This window comes from Sinocyclocheilus anshuiensis, unplaced genomic scaffold, assembly GCF_001515605.1.
Source record: "Sinocyclocheilus anshuiensis isolate Anshui unplaced genomic scaffold, SAMN03320099.WGS_v1.1 scaffold396, whole genome shotgun sequence".
Lineage (NCBI taxonomy): Eukaryota > Metazoa > Chordata > Actinopteri > Cypriniformes > Cyprinidae > Sinocyclocheilus > Sinocyclocheilus anshuiensis.
The window spans coordinates 1,802,218-1,820,581 of record NW_015558623.1 but is presented as its reverse complement, the minus strand read 5'-3'; the positions used below and the strand labels follow the sequence as shown (position 1 = coordinate 1,820,581).

General features: G+C 35.7%; 2 protein-coding genes and 1 pseudogene across 2 annotated transcripts in view; 2 read left to right on the top strand and 1 right to left on the bottom strand.

Annotated features, from left to right (window-relative positions):
• Window positions 1-3,175: 3,175 nt before the first annotated feature.
• LOC107680693 (microphthalmia-associated transcription factor-like) lies at window positions 3,176-7,500 on the top strand. Its single transcript, XM_016476701.1, has 9 exons — window positions 3,176-3,284; window positions 3,641-3,862; window positions 5,049-5,144; window positions 5,273-5,390; window positions 5,535-5,627; window positions 6,171-6,227; window positions 6,362-6,437; window positions 6,579-6,726; window positions 7,102-7,500. The coding sequence occupies exons 1-9, from the start codon at window positions 3,252-3,254 to the stop codon at window positions 7,498-7,500; spliced, it is 1,242 nt and encodes a 413-aa protein (XP_016332187.1). The 5' UTR covers window positions 3,176-3,251.
• Window positions 7,501-8,724: 1,224 nt separating this feature from the next.
• Window positions 8,725-12,354, bottom strand: LOC107680692 (uncharacterized; annotated as a pseudogene).
• Window positions 12,355-14,723: 2,369 nt separating this feature from the next.
• LOC107680730 (D-threitol dehydrogenase-like) overlaps window positions 14,724-18,364 on the top strand; it is a 17,175-nt gene continuing 13,534 nt past the window's right edge. Inside the window, exons 1-5 of the mRNA XM_016476768.1 lie at window positions 14,724-14,897; window positions 16,817-17,006; window positions 17,245-17,336; window positions 17,606-17,838; window positions 17,970-18,206. Of these exons, the coding sequence (XP_016332254.1) occupies window positions 14,864-14,897; window positions 16,817-17,006; window positions 17,245-17,336; window positions 17,606-17,838; window positions 17,970-18,206 (786 nt within the window). The 5' untranslated portion in view covers window positions 14,724-14,863. The remainder of the gene's footprint in view (window positions 14,898-16,816; window positions 17,007-17,244; window positions 17,337-17,605; window positions 17,839-17,969; window positions 18,207-18,364) is intronic.

Genomic DNA, 18,364 nt, shown 5'->3' with positions numbered 1-18,364 from the left:
TACAGGTGGGAGCTTTTTCAATTTATTACTCAGAACGACTTATTAGCCTACAACACCTTTAAAGACTTATTCAGGGAAGTACAGCGTGTAAGACGCTCAAAGCTCAAGACGTTCGGTTAGACGTTCGATCGGTCGTTCGAACGTTTGATTTTAGCGTGGAATACGCTTCATATATTTCTCTGTTCACGCTCCACTTAATCTGCCAGTGAATTCAACGATCTTATCAGATCTCCAGCCGCCATGTTTCAAACGATCCAAACGTAACACGCTTCCGCCAATCCCTGCCTTGAAGCAATGATTGACGGAGGGTGGGCGTGGTCAGCTCGGAATGCATTTTCAAATTGAATTTTGCTACAAATATCCCACGGCGTCATGATGAAAATGCAATCCTAAGTGTTCTAACTGTTAGTCTAAATGCATTTAGGACAAATAGCATTTAAATTATAATTTTGCTTCCATTTCTGCTTGAACATGTTACACATATCAAATCAATTTGTGTTATACATTTTCATTTTAATTTCGCAACTTATAACGTGTTAAAATTTGCATGCAATTTACATATTAAGACTACTGTTGGAAATGGCAAATGTAAATTACATAATTTCATTTTCATTTTCCTTTTGCAACAAACTTTGCACGTATGGGTAATGGAAAATGTAAATTTAAATACAGAAATACATTGCCATTTTGAATATTGCATTGCCATTTTGCATATTGCATTTTAAATTGAATTTCGCTACCTATATGCTTCCATATACAGATGCTCTGTGCGTTGCATTCAATCCTTCATCAACGCCATCTCTCATCTTGTCGCTGGTCAGCCTCTGGTCTGCCTGTGCGCGTTCACATATTTTGGAGGAGGCGTGGCTTTGCAGAGTGATTATGCAGGGAGGGTGGGATCTTGCTTAGGGATGGGCGATACCACTTATTTTGTTTTCGACACGATACAATACTTTTAAAGGCCAATATCGACGATTTCGATACCGATACGATACTTCTACGATGAACTTTTAAATTAAGAAATGTATTAAATTATTAAATTACTACGAGTAAAATGGATGATACCCACTTAACTTTATATTTGAAATGCATTTTAACATTTAATATGCTTTAATTGCAACTTATTAGGTTATATTTTGTTAAAAACTTGTAGTGGTAACCATGGAAATCTACAAATACTATAGTTGAACTAAGGTCACTTTAGTAAAACCATGGTTCATTTTCATAAGGGACTGCCAGTGAAAGGCTGTTGCATGCATAAACTGCAACCTTTTTATTCTGACTGTATGATTTATATTAACATTACAGAATAAAGTGATCAATATGGACTTTTAACGTTCAGTTTAAATAAATGTAATTGCACAAACTATATAGGCTACAATTTCAATTTGTTTATTGTGAACTAACTCAAACATATATGTTTTTTCTGTCCTCTGATGAACATTGCTCTGGGCTGCCTTTCCCAAAAGCATCAATGGTTTCTTTTTTGGGAAACGCAGCCCTGTTTGAATGCACTGTCAGAAGTGAGTGAACGCGTGTTCAAAGCTTGCTGGCTATTGCTAGCTTTTCTGAAATGGCTTACCTTTAAGTACTGTATTGTAAATGTACTTCGTTACTGTCCACCTCAAGTTCCAGAGCTGGTTCTTTTGTTGTCCAGAACATCATCTGAACAGATGATATAATTCAAATTAAAGCAAAGGTTGTTCATGACTTTTTTTTTTCCTTTTAAGTTTTTAAAGTTGCTGTGGAATTGATTAACTTTGGAACGTTGTTCCAGGCTCAACAAGGATGTTGATCCAGGAACATATTGTACTTGGTGAAATCACGCTCACCAACTTGCCATAGAGCTGTAGAAATATTAATTGTTCTCCAGTCACTTCAATCAGTGATGTACCTTTAATGTATGTGGGGATTGTATCTTATTTATAAAACTTTTTTTCACAGAAACCATTTAAAAAATAGATATTAAAAGAAGAATATAGCACTTGCCCTGCTCATCTGTGAATACAATTAATACTAAGTCATGTAAATGAATGAAGGGTTAGAAAGATGCTATTCATTTTTGCTTGATCACCTTTTTATATATATCAAGAGATAGAATAGAAATAATAACAATAGTACTAACATGTCACTGTTGTATATATAAACCAAATTATAGTCCTGTGTATGGACCTGTTTCAGTTATTCTTATTGATTTTAAATAACAGCTTTGCAGTTTAACAGATTCAAATTATGAAATGAAAAGTACCTGAGGCACTTCCAAGAAATGGATATTAATCTTTGATCGGACAGATCCCATGCTTATTATAAGCAGGTCATAGGCATGTATAAACAATTTTAATTCGTGTTTGGATGGATATCTAATGTATGCATGCACACACACATGTGCTTTGTGCAAATGTGCAAAAGACACAAAAAAATGGTTATGTAAATGATGATTAAACAATTTTTTGGAACAACATTTCATTGATTTATTCATATGCCCTTTTTAAATGGTTGTTAGCATTTATATTTTTCTAAGCTTTATTGCATTTTTGTGCAGATGTATGAATCTAAAATGAGCTAATAAATATTTCGAGAAGTGGTTGCTTGAGGATTATTGTTTTCATAACATAATGTATATCCAACAACTCTTTAGCTGTATGCAGAAAACAGAAGACTTAATACCTTTGTAGGTCCTAATCAAGTGGTTCAACTGGATATGAATTGTACATCTGTGAGTTTGTTTGTGCGCACTTACATACGTGTGCACAATATTTCAGCTTTAAAAAAAAATGCAATTACCAAAGGCCCATCAGGCAATAAAGTTCTCTTTCCTTTCTTTCCCCCTTCAACATTTCAGAGATAACTCCAACTTAAAATGTCTTGTTTTTAGACTAACAGTGGCAGTGATTGTATGCCGGATGCTGAGAACAAACAATGTTTTATGCAGGATGAGTAGAACTAAAGATGAAATGTTAGTTAGCCGTAAGCCAATTTCAGTTTAGACACTAGTAACCCATCGTTTCAATGGGACTATTGTGGAAATGGACTAGTGACGTCAAATGAACTCTATAAAGGCATAAATTCATCGTTTTGGTAAAAAAACAATATGAGAACAGCAATCCCCTCCCAGCCCCTTAAATACATCTTCAGTCTTTTCTTTGGCATTGATATCTTCAACTGGCCAAAACGACTGGTCAATTTTTGCACATCATAAACTGAATCCACAAAGGGAATATTTTTTAAGCTAACAAATAGTCTCGTTTAACATGTTGGAGATGCTAGAGTACAGTCACTACCAGGTAAGATGAGACTTTTTATTGATCTAAAACAGAAATAGTTTAACATTTTGCGGCATTGATTACATTTGTTTATCGACTGTTTTTTCTAATCAGACTAGTGTGTTTTCTTAAATTTCCTTTCTCAGACTCATAGGCAAGCCTGTGCGTTTAGTCTTTTTTAGCATGCTTGCAATATTTATACACAGAGCAATTATAAAATTATTTAATGTATCAAATATGAGCTTCTTTTCTATAAAAAAAATAGAATTTTCTTTGCAGAATAGAAATTAATCATATGCACAGATAACATACAGTATTAGTAAGTATCTGAATGTCTGTCTGACCATATTGGCATCACCTCTCTGTTTGTAACTCAGGTGCAAACCCACCTGGAGAGCCCCTCCAAGTACCACATCCAGCAGACCCAGAGGCAGCAGGTGAAGCATTACCTGTCCAGTGCACTGGGAGCCAAGCTAAGCCCACAGGCCAGCACAGGGCCCGGCCCCAGCCAGCCCACGGAGCACGGCATGCCCCCTGGACCAGGAGCCAGCGCTCCTAATAGCCCTATGGCCCTTCTCACCCTCAACTGTGAGAAAGAGGTAGATGCAAAAGCTGGCATCACCAGTTATGTCAATCAGACTTTCAGATAATACATTTTGCCAAATTATAGTGTCAAAATATGGTGAATACAGTGACAGGATTCCAACGCAGCTTAGTTTTCCTAAAATGTGTGTGAATAATGTCCATAGACAAATAAGGAAAAGGGAAAACAAGAATGTCTCTCCATATGATTTGTATTTTACCAAAGCACGAACCTTTGGATATTTTTCTTATTACAAATATTTTTATATACACTACCTTTCAAAACTTTCAAAGGTTTCCTAAGCTCACAAAGGCTACATTTATTTGATAAGCAATATAGTACAAACAATTTCATGAAAATAATATTACAATTTAAAATAATTTTTTATTTTATTTTAAAATTAATTTATTCCTGTGATGGAAAAGCTGAATTTTCAGCATCATTACTCATGTCTTCAGTGTCAAATGATCCTTCAGAAATCATTCTAATATGCTGATTAGGTGCTCAAGAAACATTTCTTATAATTATCAATGTTGAAAACAGTTGTGCTGTTCAATATTTTTGTGGAAACCTTGATAAAAAAAAAAAATTCAGGATTCTTTAATGAATGAAGTAAGAAAAAAAACAAAAAAAAAACAAAAAAGTATTTGCAATTAGAAGCGAAATATAAATCTTTTGTAACATTATAAATGCCCTTACTGTCACTTGTTGAATAAAAGCATTATTTTCTTAAGAATCTTACCCAGACCAAACTTTTGAATGGTAATGTACATCACTCTATCAAGGATGAAAATTGTTATGAGTATTAAGTAACTGCATGCTGAGCCCTATTAGATGTCAAAAAAGCAAGTTATGTGAGATGCACAACTGAAAATTTCTCACTATTTCTTCAAAGAGTTCCTGCCTTTGTCTGTGAGAGATTGATGATGCCGTAGTATAGCCTTTGATCTAAAGTACATCAGTGCTGTAAGGATTTCTAGGAAAGTAAAAGGCGTCAGCTGGGAAAAAAGCATAGAAGTTCTAAGAAATTATTCATGTATGTGGTGTATGGTCATCTTTCATTCTTTTAATAGTCAATTATCTTATTGGTTTAGCATTTCTTATTAGCCAGGTTATGACTTCATTACTAACATAAAGCACTAATTAGAAGGTGATGTCAACACATTATGCTCTTGTTTTATATTATATTTGAATTGTTACAGATGGACGATGTGATTGAAGACATCATAAGTTTGGAATCAAGCTACAATGATGACATTCTAGGATTCATGGATGCAGGACTTCAAATGACTAATATGGTAAAGGGCCTAATAAATGATCAGGATTGTAGTATCATGCATGCTTGTTATGTTTAAGATTCATATAAGCACCTAAACAGTCAACACATGCACTGAAATCTTTGTGGTTATGGTTTATAATTTTTCAGATTCCAGTTTCTGCAAACCTGTTGGACATGTACAACAATCATGCTCTTCCTCCAGCTGGGGTTACCATTAACAACTCCTGCCCATCTAACCTACCGGCCGTCAAAAGGGAATTATCTGGTAAAATTACATTATCTTACCTATGTTTATAAAAACTTTTGGTTACCATGCCAAAACCCACCATTCTTAGGAATAGTAAAATTATCCATATTGTGTGCAGTTCCGAATGCACATTATCAATGTCAGATATATTGTATTAAATAGTTACCCCAGCACCTGGCATGATGCACATGATGGACAAGCCTGGATCATGTGGCAAGTTTGACACTTATCAAAGGCCTGAAGGCTTTCCAGTAGGTATGTTTCCCTTTCCTCGGCCTCTGAAGGAATGAACTCTAAGCATGAATAAAGGGATTTTTTGTCATGAGACTGTACATTTATATCTAGAACATATTGTTTAATTGCCTAATGTGTGTCAACAAGTTTTACATTCGAAATTACATTTACATACATAGTAATTAAAGAAAAATTATTTTCAAGCTGTTGGCAATGCACAGTTGGCATGTGTAACAGTTGCCTGTGTATTTGATAAAGACAGTAATTGCACACAATATGGACACTTGATTGTTTAACATACTCCACACACACACACACACACACACACACACGCACGCACACACACATTTGTACTTCATTTTTAAGTTTTTAGTTTTTAAATAATTACATTTTTACATTTAATTTAACATTTTCTAGCACACAGCAACACATTTGAATACATTGACGCACTAGGGATGAAACGGTGAACTCTGTAATAGAAAGATTTATAGCTTTGATGTTAAAACTGTGAAGTTTAGTAATTAAGAGGAAAGTTGTTTCAGTTAACATAATTATGCATTTCAGAAATAGAGGTCAGAGCCTTGGCAAAAGAGAGACAAAAGAAAGACAACCACAACCTCAGTGAGTCTGATCATTACTTTGTGTGCATGAACATTTTTTTGGTATATTTTAAATGCTAATTATAATATAACCGAATAGAATATAAAATTAATAATAATAATGTCTAATCTTTATTGGCTTTTCCATCCATGCAGTTGAAAGGAGGCGGCGTTTTAATATAAATGATAGAATTAAGGAGCTGGGGGCATTAATTCCCAGGTCAAATGATCCGTAAGTCTCAAAAATTTATATTGAAATAAAAATAAACATTGGTTTACAATTACATACTGTATTTATATATTCAGCCAATTCTATACCAATATGTATAAATTTAGTAGTTACAGCGTGACCGTCTGGATCTCGTTTTTGCAGAGACATGAGGTGGAATAAGGGCACCATCCTGAAAGCTTCAGTGGATTATATTAAGAAACTGCAGAAAGAGCAGCAAAAAGCAAAAGAGCTGGAAAGCAGACAAAAGAGACTAGAACATGCAAACAGACATCTCCTGCTTCGTATTCAGGTAAACCTAATAATAAACCAAAGCTCACAACACATACTGTGATTGGTTAAAAGCTCCAGGCAACATGATCAGCTTTTGTGGACAAGTATGTTTCGACATGCCCTTTGACAAAATGCTTTTTTATTAGATGGCAAGCGTAACATTGCTTTGAAAGCTTATAAAGTATGCTCAGTGCTTCAGCTGCATGAAATTCGAAAGTTACACTGAAGTAATTGATTAAGGGGAATTTCCCTCATTTTGACACATGGCATTTGGTTCACAATACCCCTACTGTTCACACACACAACTTTTCACCCACACATGCATTTTTTTTTAGTAATCTACTGCTTCATGTTATGCTAAAGTGTGTATTTGTCATTTCTGGTTTGCGTCCAGGAGCTTGAGATGCAAGCCCGTGCTCATGGACTCGCCGTTGTAGCCTCTCCAAGCCTTTATTCCACTGACCTGGTGGCTCGAGCCATCAAACAAGAGCCTGGTATGGGGGACTGCACTTCCGATTTGTACCCACATCTCCCCAGTCCTGACCTGTCCCGTACCACCACTCTGGACCTCAACAACGGCACCATCAGCTACAATGACAGCCCCACGGAGGAAGGGGAACCGGGGGTCTATGACAGCACCAACAAGGCCTCCACCAAGCTGGAGGACATGTTCATGGACAACACCCTGTCTCCAGTGGGCAGCAGTGACCCCCTGCTGTCCTCTGGCTCCCCCATCCCATCCAACAGCAGCAGCAGCAGCAGCAGTATGGATGAACATGAAAATGGCTGTTAGCATTGTGAACAAACTTTTGATGAACCAAAGTTAGACGATTAGATGTTTCTTTGTATAATGACATGTTACCTGAGAGTACCCATGCTACATTCAACTAGTTTCCTTTCAATCCAGATCATGTGTAACATGAATAGCACAATTACGTACAGTACTTTTCTTGTATTTTAGAATATTTAGTGTATATATATAAATATATATATATATTTTTCATTTATCATGTTGGAGTTTACTAGTTAAAGAGTCACTGATTTTAACAATTTGTTGATTTATGAAGGATTTCTCTAGAACAATATGAAAACTAGCTAGAATAAAAACTGCTAAAGTGTGATTTCTGGAGTTGGCTTGATATTGTCCACAAATGCAACTTAACTTCTTGGGGTGTAGGTTTTCCAGGGGTGGAGTAACCAGTAACATATGTCTAGGCATGCACAATTCAATTCACTTCTACAACTGTTAATTAACACTAAGAGCAACATCAAAAACATGTCCAGTCTTTAGTTATAACTCACAGAAATATTTTACTGATATGAAGTTTGTTCATTTACGGAATGAAGTTTGTTCGTCATATCACCATGAGAAAGCTGTTGGGAATTTTGAACACTTTAGATTTATACTGTGTCAAATTTTCAAAGATCTGTCTTGTAACATAAATTGGTGAATAAAAGCAGAAGATAGACTAATGTTACTATATGATATATATTGAATGGAATAGAAGAGAGAATAGATTTGAGCAATGTATGTTGATCAATCCTAAAAGGAATTTTTTACTTTTTTTTTTATTACATTAATCTTGGTTTATCAGTACAGTATGTACTTTTGCACAGCATTGTAGATATTGTTCTTCAGGCAGTTTTTTTAATCAAAAATCTAAATCAAGTCAAAATCGTGATTGATAAAAACACACATTTTTATCACAATGATATGGGGTATCCATAATGATGAATGATTTGCTACTGAAAAGCTAAAGTACAAGTCTCTTCTATATTTTTGTCTCTTCTTCAGTATGTTATACTTGTTATCAGTTCTGTCTACTGCAATATTTTAAAGGTCAATACGGTCATAAAAAATGAAGTTTTATTTACGCAACAAATCATTGAAGAAGACAGGAGTGAAAATTTATATCAGATTATCTGATTCAAATCTAGTAGTATTGTTGTACCAATATCCAGTATTCTTGTGTTTGTTTTTAAGACTTATGAAGACATAAAAACAAGAGAACATTAATTGAATACCAGACAAATGGTGTCATGTTTTCTGCACGTCTGTGGTATTTGTGATGATGTTCACAAAACTGAAGCTATTGTTGCTCTGAAACATAATAGGCTACATCTTTCTCATCATAATTGAGACTTGCTAATAAGATAATTGTTTATTATAAACTTGCATGCATTACATCAAACACATCAGACAGACTTTTTTTTTTTACATTTTTAATAAATGATTTCATTATTAACCGAAATGTTCCTTTGTCAAATATGAAATGGTGGGAAAGAAACCCTTAAACACAACTAAAGAAAGATCTTCACATATCAAGTCAGCCTTCACGGCCATTTACAAAAATGGCAATTATAGTAATGAGAAGCAATTGTTTTAAATGTAAAACATTTAAATGCCCATAATGTATACAAAATAAAAAGGAAACAGAAGCTGTCATAGAATAATACATGCGTATAAATTGTTAAAGCTAAGAGGATCCCTTGTATGTAAACATTGGCTGAGGTCTCATTGAAGTGAACCAGTGCTGAGTTCATCGCACCACTTCTCATAAGCCCGGAACAGAGTGCCTTCATCAGTGTCGTTGAAGATTTCTAAGTGAGGAATGAGAAAAAATATATATACTTTTTCTAAATCATGTGACTTAACACTTTACACGATATGTTAAAAATCCCTTTTGGGTGCTTTAAAATCTCTTCTTTTTAATAACCTCAAGTCATGAAATTCGTACTTGTAAGATGCTTGTACTTGCATTATAATATGTGTGTGTGTGTGTGTGTGTGTGTGTGTGTGTGTGTGTATATATAATTTACTAAATAATTATTGATAATTAATTAATAATAATTAATAAAAAATCGGTTACACTTTATTTTAAGGTATCCTTTTTACAGTGTAATTATGCATTTAAGTACTGAGTAATATCAATTAACTACATGTACTTACTATATGGTTAGGGTTAGGATTAGGGTTTGGCTTAGGTTTACTTGCATGTAATTGTGCACAATTAGTTGTTATTATAATAGTAAGTACATATAACATGTGTAACAAGGACTCCTTAAAATAAAGTGTTACCGAAAAATCTTAACATTTGTTTGTGCAGATAACATGGTAAAACAATGTTAAAATAATTTTTTCCCCTTGCTTCACCCTCTACAGTAGGGTCTCCCTTTTCCTCCCTTTTAAAAGTTGATAAGCCAGTTTACCCTAACTATGCATGATTATATGGTTCGTTGTGTTTTATGGTTTGCATTTGGCATTCTTTTTCCAGTCCTAGATTAGCCTTTAAGCATGTTATCCTTAAGATTCAAATATATTACCAGCTCTTCCAAGGCCTGTTGGTAAAGGCATTCTCACAGAGTGTTGTAGTCTGTCACGTAGAGATTTCTGAACCAAAGCAAAGGTGCAGTCTTGATGCCACACTGGCAGCTCCAGCCCCAGCATGCAAGACGATCCTGAACTTCTCCTGCTCTGTGAGCAACCCCATCTCACATGCCACATACACCATGTAGGCCATATCAATATTCACTGCTTCACCGTGGAGTAAAGCTGGTAGGACTTTCTAAAAAAAAAAAACTAAAAAAAAAGTTATTGCTGCATTTTGCATGCATGCATAACCAAAACCTGAACCACAGTTTTAGGAATTAAATTCTGAGAACAATTTTTTAGACAGTTTTCAGACAGACTAAAATAATGTATCTTGCCTAAGAAAAGAATATTGAAAGCCTTGCAGCGAAACAATACTATAATTTTTAACCCCACCCAACCCTTTGAAAATAGTAGAATGTGCGGCTGATGAAGTGAAGATACCATCTCTAATTCTGGGCTGATCAGGTGACCAAAGTCGACCAGTCTGTCAAGATCATCCTCCCACAGGTTTGGGGCCAATTCTTCTAACATGGTTTCTATAGCGACACGGGTAGAAACAGAAGCAGGGTCAATGAGGTCGTCTTCTAGAACCATACTGGACTGGAACTTTGAGTCTAAAAGAAACTGCCCCTGCATTTCCAGAAGTTCAAACAGCCCTCTGTGCTTCATGAGAGCCATCTAAAACAATAAAAACACAAATATAATAAATATAAACATAAATTAAAAAGACAAATAATAATAAAAACACAGCTCTGCATCTTGAAAAAAAATCTGCTGATTTGCAAAAAAGGCCTAATATTACATAGTACGCCGGTCGATACCAAACTGGTGGACTTCCTCCAGAATCTTCAGGCCCATTTCCATGGACTTGTTCTCCTCCGTCGTGGGCAGGGGCAGGATCCGGTACAGGACGTGTCTGGCCTCGAGGTAGTCGGTGACCTGAGAACCATAGAGATTGTATACTACCTCATCCATGACTATGAAGCGTTTTAAGGGCTTGGTGCTGGACCGTAAGGCCTCAAGCTGCTGAGTGTCTCTGATGTGGCCCAAAAGCAGAGTGTCATTGCTGGGGTCAAGAAGATTTTTGGTCTGAGTAACTGTATATGTGAAGGTGATGGGGGTGACCACTGTCCAGGTGGTGCCACTAGAGGAGCTGCTTTCGTAACTGCAACATATAAAGCTCATAACTCATTTTGTAGCTTGTTTTTCAAAAGTCAGATTAAATATTACAAAAAATATAAGTGGTGCTACCTGACTGCAATATTTCTGTTTTCAAACTAATTAAAATCTAAAATATTTACATATATATTTTTAATAATATTTTTTTCTAATATTTAGGTGTAAAAGGCCCCATGGATGTATAGCAACACAAACTACTACTGCACTTTGCTGTAATACTGACACAACCTGCTTTGCATAAGCGGATGATTGCATTGGATATGTAAAGTGAGCTCATATTTGACTCCTCCTGTCTCACTGACTTAAAGAGAAATACGTATGAACTAAAATTGTAGCTCTGTTAGCATGTCCATTTACTAATAGCAAAATGATACATAAGTTGTTATAAAATTCTGTACATCAAAAGCTATGAAATGCTAAAAGTAATTTAAATTAAAATAATCTGAAAAAATTCTTTAACATTTTACTCAAACACTGTTAATCCATAAAAATGAAATATAGCCTATTCGCTTTAAATACATACATATTTTTTAATATATTAATAATCATAATGAAATTTAGGATCAGATAAAAACACATTATCCTTAAGACCTGCAATCTATTTGATGCTTTTAAGTGGGTCAAAAAACTGACCACAGGTGGGTGCAGTTTCTCAGGACAGTAGGAGGAGTTACTTTTGACCCTTAAAACTTTTGACCCTAATGCACCTTGATTCAGCCTGACTTTAATAAAATTAGTTAATTTCATTGTTTCCATACTTCATTGTTTCCACATAAAACACACCTGACAACATACTTTTAGAAATAAAATAAATAACCTACGTTTTTCTATAAATGCTCGCAATACTTGTTGATTTATACGCACATTTTAGCAGCTGACACTCGTGCTCTTATTATTCCTTGTTTCACATTTTGCCCTGCTTTGCGTTTCCACGTCCCCTTCACCTGCACCAGGCTGAATACGGTTTCCTTCTGTCTGTTGAGGTTCTCCATCGTCGAGTTCTCCAAAGATGGGTGGCAAGGAACAGCTGGCTGGCGAATTTCAGATGTATTAACTGTTAAAGGTTCCTCAGCTCTCTCCATATTTGTAGCGTCATTAAATAATGTCATGAGGTGCATCAGCAGGAATCTGGGAGGAGCTTGCGCGGAAAACGTTTGAAAAGTTCTCCCTCTCCAAAACCGTGATGTCTCACTGATTTTGAACTTACACAACTCACGTTCGCTATACGAACAGTTAGTTATATGTGATGATCACACGTGCGCAAACGCCCCGAGGCGGGTGGGTTATGAAATATGACTAGATGTTATATGAGAGCTCAATGATGGACAGGTGCTGTGATGCAAATTGGATCTGTCCACGATTATGAAGTTACATTTTCTTTATTATTTTTCTTTCTTTCTTTCTTTCTTTCTTTCTTTCTTTGTTTCTTAAATGGAGCACCAAAGTGCACTGTCATGAAAATGCAGAATGCCCTCCATTCTGAGAACTCTATGTCAATATCATTGTTTAAAGAAGGCGATAACTTTCATTTGTTGATAGACTCGAAGAGTGTGCAATGTTTCATTGATAACAATCACAAGATCCCCTTTTTATCCCAGACAGTTATTAGTTTTCTTTCAAACACACAAAAAAATAAATGATTAATGAATACACCTAAATTATTTAATACAACTAAAACAATAACAAAATAAGTGAGATAAGGAAAAGACCACTGAAGTCATGGTGTATAAAGAGAAGGTGGTATAACAGGTTTGACTGTTTGATAAGAAACCAGGTGCACACAAGCAAAGTTAGTGCAGACCTCATTGACCTTTGCTATCCAAAAATGTCAAATTATGAATTATGATTTTTGGAATTACTGTGCATTAGTAGCATTTTTTATTTTATTTTAAGTGGATATAATTTGTAATTATACTGTAAGTAAATTTTATGATTATGAGGACTAGATATGTGTTATAGAATGATATCTTATGGAGTTTTAGTTACAAGAAGTCAGTCATATTAAAAAAATAATTTGACTTTTGAACTTTGCATGCCCCATGGTATGTCCAACATAGGCCTACTTTGGAACTCTTTGGAACATAAAGTCACTTTCATGATTCCTTTTTTTATTAAACACATTTTAGGTTACCTGCAGAAAAACAAAACAAAACAAAAAACAGGTAGTCATATTGCGAAATAATTTTACACTTTATCTGTGCATGCCATGTCAAGCAATCCAATATCCAATACTTTTGAACTTTGGAATCACTGTCATGTTTGCTTGTTTGTTTGTTTGTGTGTGTGTGTGTGTGTGTGTGTGTGTGTGCGTGTAAAATGTAAGGTTTCTTTAGTAATGTTAATTAACATTTAAGACTTGAATAAATCAAGTTAATATTATTAAACATTTCAGTCAACAACAAAAAAATTGTATTCTCACAACAAACATAAAATAAGTAGTTTTCAGATGTATTAATGACCAATCTAAAATAATAAAATAACTTTCATTCCATTATAAGCTCAGGGGTTTCAACGGGAACTCCCTGTAAATGTTCTGAAGTATAAACATAAACAACTATTTTGCAGTCATTTACATATTTGACACATTGAAATATTAAAGAAACATATGGTTCAAGTGAAATGAGTTACTTGAGCAATGGTTGGTGCTCAAACCGGTGGGTTTGCGGGTCGTGGACTGGAATTCACAAGGGTCAGACAGCAGCAGCCCTCGAAACTCAACTCTACAGTGCTCGGAAGCACAGTTACGTAGTCTGTGCACGCACACGTGTGAAAGCTGCACACTAGGGATGGGCGATACCCCTTATTTTGTTTTCGATATGATACTGTAACATATATCATCACATTTTTATATTAGTGCTACCAGTATTACAACATTAATATTCTAACTTATTTGTAACATTTGAACTTTTGATTTAGTGCAATATTTTGTACTGCCATTAGGGACTGCCAGTGAATGGCTGTTGCATGCATAAAATGCAACCTTTACATGATCATTATTATCTTTCACCGTTCAATTTAAATAATTGTAATTGCACAAACTATGTAGGCTACAATTTCAATTTGTTTATTGTGAAATAACTCAGACATTTATGGTTTTTTTTCTGTCCTCTTATAAGCATTGTTCAGGGCTGCCATTCCCAAAAGCTTTAATGCTTTCTTATGATACTTTTGGGAAACGCAGCCCTGTTTGAATGCACTGTCAGCAGTGAGTGAATGCTCTCTGTGATTGATTAGTTCTGTCTTGCAACATTTGCGTGTGTTCAGATGAGCAGGAAAATAGTTATATCCTACACAATTACTCGCTAACAAAGGTTATTTGTCCAATTCAATGCATATTGTATGCATTATTATTATTATTATTATTTTTGTTAAATAAACAAAACCACTGGTAAATAAAACGCACCTTAGTATCGATATTTTTGGTTTGAGTATCGGTATATCGACACTTCGGATCGATACGCCCATCCACACAGAAACGGGGCGATGCACTGACTGCGAATTCGTTACCTTGTGTAAGTTTGTGACGTGATCATTTGCATAACGCTTGTGCTTGTAAGGTGGGCTTGTGCAACGGAGAACACGGCCAACACAACCCTCCTAATTCATGCACCGAAGATTCGCTATGCAGGCAGCAAAAGGTAGGAATGTTTACGTGCGTCAGTTTGTATTCCCGAACTTTTTACAGATCGCTAAATGACAAATCAAACCGCACATTTTCTGAAATAACGTCAGTTCTGTTTGTTGCAGCAGATCTAAAGCATGTGTAATCTACATAGTCTTACAACTCTTACTTGGAATCTACACACAGACACACAGCCAAATATAACCTTAAACGGTACGAGTGGAATTCCAGTCAGGGTTAGTGTGTTACTAAACTCGGTCAGTGGTTTCAAGTTGACAGAGTAATGTTCCAAGTTCTTTTTGGACAGGTTTTGCAAGTTAAACTTCATGATCTTGCTCAGAGGAATCTGAGCCCTATACAGAGACATCCTGTATCAGAATCTATCAGAATCCATGGTAATTTCACTTCGGAAATATAATTTTATTTTTCAAATTAAGATACCAAGTTTCTGTAAGTGGCGGCTCGTCGGGGGAGGCAGGGGAGGCACAGCTTCCCCATAATTTTGAGGTGAAAATGGGAGGAGGACGATGATTTAATGTTAATAAAATTCACAATTCATTTCAGTTCATGTCTCAGAATGTGTATTTTTTGTTTGTAATCTCACAGTTGTAATACCATAACGTGAAAGCGCCGCTTTTCTATCGCGAATGTGCCGAATCTGCTGATGTAATTACAACCGCCAGGTGATAGAGAAGGGGAGGGGGAGGCCGGGGGAGTGCTGAGCTCTCGTGCCTCCGTTGGTAAAAACAATTAGCCAATCAGCATCGAGTGTTCACTTTCAGCGCTGAGGAGTGTTGAGAAAATAAACCTTGTAAGGGAGCCTAGCCTCCCTTCTGATATCAACCAATAATCATAGAGACATAAATTACGTGATATTAGTTTGAACGTCTGCCCCTGCGCTGATAATGTACCAAGTACTTTTGATTGCCAACAGATTTACCAAGCTGTCATTCAAACAGTACATATACAAATTTAGGGAAAACTGGATATAGGCTCCAGCAGTCGGCTTAATTAAATGGCGCAACAGGCAGCTCTCTTTTAACACAGACTTTTAGGAAGGGATGGATGTTTGCTTCAAGTGATAGGCCAAGTAAGTGAAATTATATTATCTTGCTGTATGTATGTCGTTTTCTTTACGTTTTCTGACTAAAAGCAACCAAAAAGCCATTTTAAAGTGGTTAAGCAAATAATAATAATAATAATCGGCAGGGATCCCAGACCAATACAATTAGTGTGCCTCCTCTATTTTAAAACCCACGAGCCGCCACTAATAGCCTACAACTGGGGCACATCAAAATTGCAGTAGGCCTTATTTAAGCTTTATTGCTATTATAAAAAACAGCAACAATTAGCCTACGGTTTCTAACTAAGCAGAAGTTGGTGCATGTTTTTTCACTTTGTGTTTCGTGGACCCCTAGCGGTTCATAACGGAACTGCAAGGGGCTCGTGAGGTGGGAGAAGGAATGGCAAATTAAATTAAATGTTTTTATGGTCACCTGCCAAAAAAACAGTGCTGGGAACCACTGTGTTGCTCTTCTTAGCAACAAACTGCACCCATTTATTTATTTATTTATTTATTCATTCATTCATTCATTCATTCTTTCTTTCTTGGAATGGTTGCAGCAAGCAACATGACTCACATGACTACAATACATTAGGATTTTACAAAGACCGCAAGGTCATGTGATGTTATGTGGCCTATATGAATATTACATTCTACAGGCGTGGTGTGTTATGTAATCAGTTCTCTACCAGGTAGTAGACATCAGTAATAAGTTATGTAGCTGTACTGCATAGGCTTACCTCTATGAAAGCTTATATATATATATATATATATATATATATCTCAAATCTATGATTGTATGCATCATAACACATCTAACCATGCAATCACACCCTACTAATAAATGTACTAATCCATCTTTTTAATATTAGTTTCAGACACTCCTGTGGAATTTGTCATTGAGTACCTTCAGAAGGCTAAAGAGATCGCAGAGAATAATGCAAATGTTCCAGCTGAGCTGTGTGATAATCTTCAGAAGGCCCTGGACATTGCTAGCGGATTGGATGGTTACCTTGAACAAATGAGCAGCCAGGAAAGTGAACCGTTGGCTGAGTTGTATAGGTGAGTTGTATAGGTAACTATTCACCTGAACCTTTGTGTGGGTTACAGATTAGTTTTGTGAATGATGTGCCTTTGTTTAGGGTGTGTTTGTGGTTACACTGTGTTTGTCCTGGAAGTGTTTGTGCAGTGCAAGATTATTTTGGTTGCCAGTCACATGCAATTATGCATTATTGTAATGTTGTATGATGTGTATGAACATGCAATATATACATTGTGACTGTTTATTTATTTTCTTAAGGAAATCAATTTCTCATGACTGGAATAAGGTACATGAGGATGGAAAAACCTTATTCAGGCTTCCTATTACATGCATCACTGGACAGGTAGAAGGTATACATCTTTAAAATACGAATCTTTTTATTTAATCTTAGTTTAATTGCAACATTTAATGAATATTTAAATTTTCATAATGTGTACTTTATGTTTGATGTCTTCATAGATGCACACAATTACTCACAGTTGTTCATAAAACCAATAAAATGGAAAATAATTATTTTACTTCTTTACAAAACACTGAAAAAACTTACTGACCCTAAACTTTTAAACAGTTGCGTATATGTGCAATCTATATTTTAAGACTGGTTATTGTCATTCTATAGGTCAGGTATTAAAGATGCTGGTCCATATGAGCAAAGCAAAGAGGGTCTTAGAGATAGGAATGTTCACAGGATATGGGGCTTTGTCAATGGCGGAGGCCTTACCAGAGAATGGCCAAATTGTTGCCTGTGAGCTTGAACCTTACCTGAAAGAATTTGCACAACCTATATTTGACAAGTCTCCCCATGGTAAAAAGATAACTGTGAAGACTGGGCCTGCTATGGATACCCTGAAGGTGGGGAAAAACAAGTCCTACCTACATCTCCACAGGCATTTGAGCTGTTAAATATGTCCTGTCCAGAAAGGAATTTTGATTATTTGATTATTTTGTTAAGAAAATGCTTTTAAAAGTGTACTATGTTGCAGGAATTAGCTGCCACGGGAGAGCAGTTTGACATGGTTTTCATTGACGCAGACAAACATAACTACATCAACTATTACAAGTTCCTCCTGGACCATAACCTGCTGCGGATAGATGGTGTTATATGTGTAGACAACACACTGTTTAAAGGGAGAGTTTACCTCAAGGACTCAGCAGATGATTTTGGAAAAGCCTTGCGAGATTTTAATCAGGTTGTCACAAATGATTTTCGAGTAGAGCAGGTGTGCAAGTTTTTCTCTCAAATATGAGCTTTTATTCATTTTATAAAACTTATGTTTTACAATAAACAGACAACCCAGACAGTTCTGAATGCAAGTTGTTTGATCTCTGTTTATAGGTCATTATTCCTCTGAGAGATGGCCTCACTATAATACGAAGA

Excerpts from the sequence above, each read along its gene's own strand:
- LOC107680693 (XM_016476701.1), top strand. The coding sequence starts at position 3,252 with ATGTTGGAGATGCTAGAGTACAGTCACTACCAG. Across the intron at positions 5,628-6,170 it reads GCCTGAAGGCTTTCCAGTAG|AAATAGAGGTCAGAGCCTTG; the intron begins GTATGTTTCCCT and ends TATGCATTTCAG. Across the intron at positions 6,438-6,578 it reads ATTCCCAGGTCAAATGATCC|AGACATGAGGTGGAATAAGG; the intron begins GTAAGTCTCAAA and ends TCGTTTTTGCAG.